Genomic DNA, 11260 nt, shown 5'->3' on the forward strand with positions numbered 1-11260 from the left:
ATGATGATGAATCCCAATCCTCGTAACTTGAAGGGGTGTGCCAGTTAATCCTAATTACCATAGGGAGCAGCCCCACCAATCCCCATATAAGGCATGATATGGCTCTGCCTGCAGTCACACCTGTGTGTGATTCTGCACACAGAAATCACAGGAAATCACACACAGAAATAAAGTTGAGAGAATGAAGTAAAGAATACCTAAACTAAAGTCTAAAGATGGTTGAACACCAGACTCCAAACATAAAAATAAATACATCAATAGTTCTGTGTACTTCTGAATTATTTTATTTAATGAATGAATGTATTTTATTATTTCTCTCACATTAATCAACATATCACCACTAGACTTCAATGTAAATTTGCTAAAATTAGCTGTTAAAAATGTTATCCATATTTCATGTTGAGGAGTAGCGTTAGTATATAAAACATTTTATTACTGAAAGCTGGTGGGTGGATATGGAGGGTCTTTAAGGTAGCAGCTGCTTGGTATGTAATGGGGTGGAAATAGGGGTGTGGTGGGTGATATGGTGGTGCAAGGAGGGGTGTAGGGGGCTGTCTGGGGGGTATGGGGGTGGGTATGACGGGTGGGTATAGGGGGGCTTTCAGGTAGGAAGGGGACGGGAAAATGGTGGTGTGGCGAATGTCGGCGATATGGGGGTGGGGGTATGGGGGGGCGATGAGGGTGGGTTGGGTGGGGAGTTATGGGGTGGGAATGGGGCTTGGGCTTCAACTCGGCCGGGTCCGTTTGGGTTAGATTGTAATTTCAGACCCGTCTAAAAAATTTCATGTCAAGGACCCCCAAATTGACATGCATTTGGCTGCAGACCCCCACATAGCCGATCTACAAGCTCAAAATGGCCAGTAATGGGACGCGTTGTGAGCTTGTACTGTAGATCGGCTATTTTCAAACAAAGAATAAAATAGGGTTAAAGTGATTAAACTGTTCCTCGCTTGCTTTGGACCCCCTGGAACTCCCTCAAGGACCCCTGGGGGTCCCCAGACCACACTTTGAGAACCAATGCTCTAAAGATATGATAAAAATATTATTGTAATTTAAATCCTATATTATACAACTGTAGGATTGAAGAAACTTTGAGAATTAATTATTTTTGCACAAACATGTCACACTTAAGAACTAAAAGGCCACCCTAAGAGTGCTCTTCAGTGTGTGTAGATTCTGTTCTTACCTGAGAACAGATCACAGCTAAGAAAACATTGGAGTATACCAAAATCTTCTTAAAAACTTCTTAAGTGGGTTTAAGAAGAAATTTCCTCTTACGAACGGTTGCTGCATGAGGCCCACTATTCCTATATCTACTAGTTTTCATGAACATGTAGGCTATACCTACATTTGAAGCGAAATAAATAAATAAAAGTAACGTAAAAGTGACTAAAGTAACTACTTTTAAAAGGCAGTAACTATTAAAGTAACTAGTTACTTTTTGAGAGCAGTAACTAGGACTGAAGTCAAGTTAAATCAAGAAAAATCGAGAAAACACCACTTCAATGACTCTCATTCAGAGTAGCACTACTGGGCTATCAATCCCATCATGCACATATAATGTGACAAAAATAACACCCCAAAAGAGAGGGGACTATTCTACTATTTAACTTTTATACTACTCGCTTGTCTCTGTACAGGGTCTGGTGATGTCAGGTTGGTGGGAGGAACCAGTAACTGTACTGGTAGACTGGATATGAAATACCAGGAAGAATGGAGACCAGTGGGTGGTCTGAGTTCAGTCTGGAACCTGAATTCATCATCTGTAGTGTGTAGACTGCTGGACTGTGGCTATGCGGTTTCAACAGAATGGAGTTATGGTTCTATATATCAATATGTGTGGGGAATTAAAACGTCATGTGTTGGGTCTGAGTCTTCACTGAGGGAGTGTGGAACAATGACGTCAGATTTTTCTCCTTACAGACTGGATGTGATCTGTTCAGGTAACACAATGACTTTGACAATGACTAATCTTCACAGTCTCTATAGTTATATTTCATTATCTATTGTCTCAGGGAAACAGATGATGTTTCTCTCTTTTTCTAAATTATATAAAAATGACCTCTATTGACATGAACTATTTCAGCATCAGTCAATAATTAAAAATGTTAACAATAAAACATAACTAGAAAAATATATATATTTTAAGTGTGCCCTCAGCTCGCCAAGTCTCTGGTATGTGGTTGCTATGGTAAAACAGGTGGTTAATTGGGTCAAACTGTTGTTTCTAAGGTCCCCCCAGGCTATGGGTTACATCCATGCAGGCTATGGGTTATACGTCTCCCCAAGCTATGGGTTCCATCCCTCCACGCTATGGGTGGAGGGATAATTTATGTCCCCCGGGCTATGGGTTACGTGCCCCCAGTCTAAGGGTAATGAACTATCAGGCTACACTTGCCCTGCATTTGTGTCACGGCTAAATTAGCTTGTGCAATTTTTCATCTCTATCCACTAATTGTTGATTTTTTTTTATAGATTTTAAGAACGAGACGAGAGCTTTGTTTAAAATACAGCTATCTTCTTAAACCTTCTGACGTCATGTCATATGGAATGCAGAAGTAATGTGACTCTCTCTGTGTGTGTGTGTCTCTCTCTCTCTCTCTCTCTCTCTCTCTCTCTCTCTCTCTCTCTCTCTCTCTCTCTCTCTCTCTCTCTCTCTCGCTCTCTCCAGAGTCTGTGAGGTTGGTGAATGGGACTGGTTTGTGTTCAGGTAGAGTTGAGATGAAGTCTAATCAGTCGTGGGTCTCAGTGTGTGAAGGTGACTTTGACCTGCAGGATGCAGAGGTGGTCTGTAGGGAACTTGGCTGTGGGGCTCCTTCAGTCCTCCAGGGGGCGCTCTATGGAGAGACCAAGGCTCCAATGTGGACCAAAGAGTTCCAGTGTGAAGGCAACGAGTCTGTTCTCCTGAACTGTGGAACCTCAGACTCAACTAGAAGCACCTGCTCACCTGAAGAGGCTGTTGGACTCACCTGCTCAGGTAATAATCATAATTTAGGAACAATACATTTTATATGTACAGTACCTTTCAAGTACAAGTGCTGTACATAACCATATCAAAATGACAGAAACTTAACATGGAAGAGATAATCGATAGAAGTGAAAAGGGTCAAAACCACTGGCTGACCACTGTATTATATTGTTGTTACAGTACGATTGGAAAACCAGTCAGATTGAAAAAGGAGTACTCGGTACTCGGTGCGAGACGGAGCAAGCGGGAGGCTTTGATTTCGTCGCGGTAGGCCTACAAACCGAGCACTCTGATCACAGTTGACAACAACAAACGGGTGCTCTCTCCCCCCCGGTGCGAGCGCACGTCAAAAAACGGCAGACGCAGACGCCGAAATAAAAATAAACGGCAGAGTCATGAGCTCGCGGATCTGGTCCTGGGAGCCGAGAAGGGACGGGGACCCCGAGGAGTCCCGTCAGCTTAGCGGTTTATCTTCTTTTTGGTAGGAAGGGGTGGTCCCCTTCCTGAATTCAGCTGATCGCAGGTAGGGCAGTGCTAGAATTATTAGCAGATCTACAAGCTCACAATGCATCACAGCGCAACGGGTTGTGAGGTTGTAGGTCTGCTATTTTTTCTGCGCTGCCCACTGTCCAAACAAGAACGCACATCATACCAATGGAGTCCCAGAGCACACAACAGTGTGTGACTGATGCAGTATGTAGGGGCAGACAGTCCCCAGGTGAAACAATCGATAAATAGGGAATCTTCTTTTGCGTGTTTGACGTTCCTACCTTACAATAGAGCTTGAATGCCTGGAAGAAACTCATTTTCTCCTAGTAATACAGTAAAGCCCCTATATAGTTATACTTTTGTGGGACATAATATGCTAGCTAGCTGTTAATAAGTTACATAGTCCCGCTTGAACATGAATGTATGTTTTCAAAAGTGATTTACAATCCTGAGACAAAAAGGTGAAAGTCAAACTACACTATTGGTTTTAGTCATTATTTTATTATGAAAGTTATATTTTTACTGTTTATTCTCGTCTCTGTACAGAGTCTAATGACGTCAGGTTGGTGGGAGGAAAAAGTAACTGTACTGGTATATTGGATATGAAACACCAGGGAGAGTGGAGACCAGTGGAAGGAATGCCATTGAGTGTCTGGAACCTGAAATCATCATCTGTAGTGTGTAGACAGCTGGACTGTGGCTCTGCTGTTTCAGCAGAATTAAGTGATGTTTTGAAAGTACAACGTGGATGGAAATTAACATCTTCTTGTATTGGATCTGAGTCGTCACTGAGCGAGTGTGGAATGAAGAATTCTTCTAATGCCATATTGGCTGAGGTGTATGTGAACTGTTCAGGTAACAATCAATGACTTCACCATGACAGTTATCTTGACAGTCTCCAATTTCATCTACTGTATATTGTAAACAGGGAAACAGAGGATGTTCTCTCTTTCTATAAATTCAATTAAAACAACCTTTATTGACATTAAATATTTCAGCAAAAGACAACGAGTAACTTTATCCTATCTACCTATCTTGATCTAAAATGTTCAGTTTGCTTAAGAATGTCGGCTATCATTTGTAAAAAAATATATTAGAAAAAAAAGTATTTTGTACTTAGATATCTAACTTTATATTATATTAGTTTTGTATAATTAAGGACCCCCCCTCTCTCTCTCCAGAGTCTGTGAGGTTGGTGAATAGGACTGGTTTGTGTTCAGGCAGAGTGGAGGTGAAGTCTAATCAGTCGTGGGTCTCAGTGTGTGAAGGGGATTTTGACCAGCAGGATGCAGAGGTGGTCTGTAGGGAGCTTGGCTGTGGGGCTCCTTCAGTCCTCCAGGGGGCGCTCTATGGAGAGGCCAAGGCTCCAATGTGGACTAAAGAGTTCCAGTGTGAAGGCAACGAGTCTCTTCTCCTGAACTGTGGAACCTCAGACTCAAATAGAAACAGCAGCTCACCTGCTGTTGGCTCCAAGGCTGTTGGACTCACCTGCTCAGGTAATAATAATAATAATAATAATAATAACAATAATACGTTGTATTTGTACAGTGCTTTTCCAAGCAAGGTTACATCGTCTCCAGTGTCATAGACGCTGCAACTGACCAAAACGAATATTGTCAATTAAGTGGGGTGGATGAAAAGAATCGGCTCTGTGCAATGTGTTACGATAAGTTTTCTTCCTAAAAAATAGTGGTGTGGAAATACATGCAGTGAATTAGATATAGTAAGGTCAAGGAAGTTTATACTAATTTGGGAGTATTCAATTGAAAGTTTGTTGTTTCGGTTAAAATAATTTAAATAGTTACGCAACTCAAGTAACAGCGTCTCAGATCCATTAAAGATGAGTAGCAGCCTAAATCATCAATGTAGCGGCCATACCAAGTAATGCACTGAGAGAAAGGGTTAACTTGATTTAACACAAATCTCTTCTCAATAGCCAAGATAAAAGGTTACATCAGTGGTGTCTTCTAGATTGTTTGGAGGTAGGCTGCCCCAACGCTCCTGATTTCTTGTATAGAGGGGCGGGTGTATAGAGCCGGAGAGAGATTGCGCCTGATCCCATTGGTTCACCGATCTGTCCGTCAACCCCCACCTCGTCAACACAACATTACGAGCGACGCCCACTGCACTCTGGTTGGTTGGGGAAATGAACACTTCCTCATACCGGGTACACCGACGCGTTGGTCCAGGCTTTTATTTTTTAGCAAAACTAAACAATAAAAGCCTGGAGATCGAGGCTAGTTTGGAGGGTATACTATAATTATTCCCTCCCTCCCACATGCAAGGCCCGTGCACATGTGCTCGTATATAATTAATTGTAAAAAATGTGCACGAGTGCTACGTGCGTGTATGTGGCCCGCACAGTATCGGCCAGGCTCAGTCAGGCCCAGTTTTGCCGTAACACTGGTTACAATTACAATATGCTTTGTACTGATTTCTAATGTTAATCACCCTGTAATTCAACCACTTCGGAGCTGCTTTTAGCCTTAGATGCATTTTTAATACAAAACATGGATTATTACCATGTAAGAATGCAAGGATTGTTATAAATACCTGCTGATTAGGCTTATCAGATAGCAGTGTTAACAGCGAGCATTCCTGTATCTATTACAGAATAGTATTAACTTGGCATTGAAGACTCAAACAGTATTGAAGATTCAAGATTTTTTGCTGTGCTTTGACATGCAATTTGAATACTAATGAAGCACTCACTTCAGTGACCTGCCGTTCAATGAAGTGAATGGCAGGTCGTTGAGTTAATGTGTGAGTTCCTTCACCAGCGGCCATTAAATATCACCTCAAGAACAATAGCCACACATGATAAGCCTTCACCTCAGAGTCATAGTAGTCAGACCACATAAAGCGTAACATGGTAGAACACACCACTGGGTTACATGTTGCTTTACAACACAAAATAAAAAAATCATATAACATGGTTCAGATAAATGTTTTAAAAGATTCAAATTACGAAAAGGCAATAAGAACATAAAGGTAGGGTAAGTGATATGTTTTGGTTAAAAGAAAAAGTTTTGTGTTAAAAGGTTAAAGCTCTAAATTCTGAGAGTAATCATTACTATCATGTGTTCATTCAGTAACAGCTAGGTCCGTGTACTTTCTGGCAGTTGGAATTTCTTTTGGGAACCACAAACAGAAATCCACCCATTGCGTTCATTTTTCATTTTTCATTTTTCATTTAGGGTCGCGTCGGTTCTTTCGCTCCCGTTCGCTCCCGTGTTTCATTTTTCATTTTTCATTTTAAAACAAGTTACGTTCGTTTCGCTCCCGTCTTTCATTTTTCATTCTTCAAAAAAAAAAAAAAATGAAACATAAGAAAACAGGGTTTTGCTTTTTCATTCTTTCATTTCTCGATATTAATCAAAGATACTGTAAAGACAAGACCAGAAGCGGAAGTAGATTTAGTACTTAAAAATAAAAGTGTATATATATATATATATTAAATATACATTTATTATACCGTAGGCTACATGATTATAACATTATGGCTACATCAATGTTAGACAGATGGACATATATATAGATATATAGATATATAGATAGATAGATAGATAGATAGATAGATAGATAGATAGATAGATAGATAGATAGATAGATAGATAGATAGATAGATAGATAAAGATAGATAGATAATATAAATATATTATACTGTAGGCTACACGGTTATAACATAAACATAATTATGATAGGCTATATTATTATAGGCCTATTAGGCTATTAACATTATGAAAGCTAATTATATTTACCATGGTTACGTCAATAAGAAGACAGACAGATCTATATCTGTCTGTCTGTCTGTCTGTCTGTCTGTCTGTCTGTCTGTCGGTCGGACGGACGGACGGAAGGACGGGCTGATATAGGCCTACGTGATTCTCTTCTTTTCATTTAGACATGCGTTTTTTCATCCAAAATGTGTGTTATATTTATGTTATTTAGTTGCAGCATGATAATTAATAGCAATATTACGGAATAGGAAAACAGAAACAAATCTACCTATATAATTCGAACTTGGAAAGTTGGGTTGAGACTTGAGAGCTATACGCGTCGCTACTCATTGAACCATCGAAATTACATCTCTGCTGACGTTTTAATCGGATACAGCATAGGTGGGCACTAGGGACATCTGGGGGTCACCAGGAAGAGTGGGTACTATGTGCACTGCCTGTGAGATTGAATTCTTTATTAACAATGATTATTAACACCAGTTTTCCCGGTGCCCAGTCTTCCTGGTGCCCAGATTTCCCTAGCGCCCACTCTTCTCCACCCCTAAGTGCCCACTCTTCCAAGTGCCCACATGTCCCTAATGCCCACTCGTCCAAGGTGCCGCCCGTAGAAAGCACTGCCGTGACGTCTGCAACGATGAAGCAGCCTTATAAAGCTCAGCAGGTCATGTTATAGACCTACTACAGCATGTTAGATTTCCTCAATACACAATAATAAACATCTGCAGATGTTCTATCAGACAGTGGTTGCAGCGTCCTTTTCTATGCTGTGGTGCGCTGGGGAGGCAATAGGCAAAGGGACACACTCAGACTGGACAGACTGAGGGTACCATACGTGCGTTCCCGGTGCTATCTATCTATCTATCTAATGCAGTCAGTAACCTAAAACAATTTTTTTAAAAATGAAGCCACTCATTGTCATCAAGTGTTTCAGAATCGGTATAAACAAAACGTGAATACTATCAATACAAAAGATACAATGCAACTTTGGACTGGTACATCAGAGCTTATCAATATTCGGTGTCTGTCTGTCTGTCTGGATGGACAGACGGACGGACGGACTTATACGGACAGAATTGATAAGTGGACTTGATTATAGCCAATATATTATTTTATTTTCATTTACACATGCGCCTTTTCACCCAAAATGTGTGTTATATTATTTACTTGTAGCATGGTTAATTAATAGTCCCTGTTTGCGTAGCCCCCAAATCGGGCTCCCCAAGTTTTGCTCGCTGTGTGAATGATACTGTGATTATACTGTGATTCAAATACAATGGATTTTGTCTTTGAGATGTGCAGGACCACCACCCACTCTGATATGTATTGGTTCCTTGTTAAGAGCTACAGACAGGTCTTCCACATAGTAGCAGAAAAAGTTGTGTCGTCAGAATACATGGCTATAGACGCCTTAACAGACGACGTCACACTGATACGAAACAGTATGCGCGCGCATGTCGGCAGCAAAAGAACCCCACCGCTCATAATATGCAATGTAAAAGTGGTCACAGTCTCACGTGTAAAAATGCATCCCATTAAACTTTCAGATGCTGTTTCTCTCCCAGTGTGGAGGAAGAATGCTTAGGATTTTTACTGTGATCTCTCGCTCTTGAAATATATAATCCTTGGTTTCTGTTGTGTGTAAACAATAATAACAATTCAAAGCAGTTGTCCTCAAAACTCCACCTCCAGTGGCTGTCAACTGTCATATAAGAACGGAGAGAGCGCTCTATGATCATGGCACCAGAACCTGCTTGGCTCGCGCAGCAGCAGCCCGTCAAGACTAATTTATGCTCCGTCCCGCGAAGGTGTCGCGCACAGAGAACGGCCGAGAATAGCAGATCTCCAAGCTCACAGCGGTCGCATCCGTGACGTGGTTGTGAGCTTGTATGTCAGCTGTTCTCGGTACGCAATGCCGTTACGCGATGGAGTATATATGTGTTGCCTGCAGGGCGCACTCCACTAGCCTACACACAGAGGAGGTTGAATGAACTGAAACAAGCTCACCCCAAAACAACAGGTTTGGGGATCTGTTGGGAATTGATTACATGAAACAGTTACCTGTGCGTCCAGTCTCAATGTTTGTAAACAAATAATTGGTCTATTGGCCCTGTCTAAGACCAGTGACATGTCATTTGTAAATATGTCACACCAATATGAACACCCACCCCCCCCCCCCCCCCACCTGGCTTCCCAATCCCCCACAGAGCTTTTATAAATGTGGCAACTGTGCTCAGTGCTCTAATTCATCAAATACCAAATGTTTTACCCATCCACCTACTGATAAAAAATATAAAATATCCTTATTTATAAATTGTAACTCAACCCATGTGGTATACATGCTTAAATGTCCCTGTGGACTGGCATACATTGGTCAAACTAAGAGACCACTTAAACTCGTATTGGTGAGCACAAAACTGCTATTCCTACTAACAACCCTGAATATGCCATGGCAGGCACTATCAACAAGCAAAGCATGGCTCCCCAGCATCCCTTAAATTCTGGGGAATAGAGAAAATCTTGCAGCCTCATCACGGGGTGGTGACATCATTAATAAATTGCTTCGCAGAGAAGTACTATGGATCCACAACCTTAACACCAATGGTCTACTCTAAAAGAAGAGCAGAGCCTTTCTTGCTTCCTGTAGACGGTCCCTGAGGCTTTCATGTGTATTTTGTGTTTTTGGTGCCTTTCATTTTTGAAAATGTTCTCTTTTTTGCATTGTGTCTTAAAAAGATCTAACATGTTTTGGTATTGGCCTAATATTTTCCGTCCCTTATTTCTATATGTACACTGCTTTAACTTTATCTTGATATGGCATTATATGGTTTTACTATTTTGTATATATTTTGCAATGCCAATATGTCTAATAGTCCATACCCAGAGCCAACCCCAATCACCACTGATTGTCGTTACCTTGAGGCTGTGACGTGTAGTACTAGGTAATTACCATGAAACAGAGGGCCATCTATCATTGGCTCAATCAATTATTTCTATTCATTTTTGGCACATTATTCCTTAATTTACAGTAGATCTGCCAGTCATCCAGACTGACAGATTCACTTGCCTTTTGCTTTGCAGTGTTTTTAAAGCCATGCAGTTCTTAATTTCCAATCCAAGGTGCTCTTATGCAGGTTAGTTTGTTTTCTATCTGGAGCATGCTTGTCAGCTATTGACAAAAATAACTGCATAAACAAATTCAAAGCCCGCAGCCGCCAGTTAGCTGGCTTGTTCTTTCTTCCTGGTGGTGTGTTGTGCGGGAGCATTTCATTGAAGGTATAGGCCTACTGTATGTGCTTTATTAACTGTTTATTTTCTTATAAATTAGGCTAAGCAAAACCCCGAGTGTAGTCCTGGCTCTGCAGGTGCTCGTCGTCAGTGGGATACATTGCCCCACACACCTGTTGAACAATATGTCAATGCGGACGGTGCTGTTTATGGTACGAAATGCCTTGTTTTTAGCACGCACTATTAATAAATTAATGAACGCGCCTATATATAGACCCCTTAACAGACGACGTCACACTGATAAGAACCAGTATGCGTGCAACCAGTATGCGCGCAATGAAACCTATTCTATCAGGTCTCGCTAAGACGCGTCTCACCACCAGCCAACACACAAGAGGGGGTTGGAGTGCACTCCGAAACAACAGGTTGAGAATTGATTGCATGAAACAATCACCTGTGCGTCCAGTCTCAATGTTAGTAAACAAATAATTGGTCTATACACTGTAGGATAACATAAATTAGGATGCGTAAAGGTGCGTGCCTGGATAGTGTCGCTTCTGATCACTTCGTGCGGCTGTAGGCCATTAATAGAGGTAAGGGTTGGCCTGCGTATATTGTATATAGATTATATAGATTATAGCAACAACTAACGATGTCTGCTTTCAAATAGGCCCACTAATGGCCAACTGAACATTTCTAACCCAACTGTTATGTCTTTGAAATCCCCAGCAGTTACAAAGGTTGTTTTTCTCCTTGCAACACTATTATGAATCAGATATATCAAGATGCACATGTACTTTAGCCAATCTATTTAATTTAGACATCAGCTTTTTCATCC

General features: G+C 41.2%; 1 protein-coding gene across 1 annotated transcript; it reads left to right on the forward strand.

Annotated features, from left to right (window-relative positions):
• Window positions 1–1848: 1848 nt before the first annotated feature.
• On the forward strand, window positions 1849–7870 carry LOC308088240 (scavenger receptor cysteine-rich type 1 protein M130-like; the record flags this gene model as incomplete). The annotated part of the gene is made up of 5 exons (XM_080432646.1): window positions 1849–1943; window positions 2672–2977; window positions 4004–4131; window positions 4891–4953; window positions 7793–7870. The coding sequence occupies exons 1-5, from the start codon at window positions 1898–1900 to the stop codon at window positions 7868–7870; spliced, it is 621 nt and encodes a 206-aa protein (XP_080288772.1). The 5' UTR covers window positions 1849–1897.
• Between the last annotated feature and the right edge of the window lie 3390 nt (window positions 7871–11260).

Source organism: Gymnoscopelus braueri (genome assembly GCF_963280865.1).
Source record: "Gymnoscopelus braueri genome assembly, chromosome: 7".
Taxonomy (NCBI): Eukaryota; Metazoa; Chordata; class Actinopteri; order Myctophiformes; family Myctophidae; genus Gymnoscopelus; species Gymnoscopelus braueri.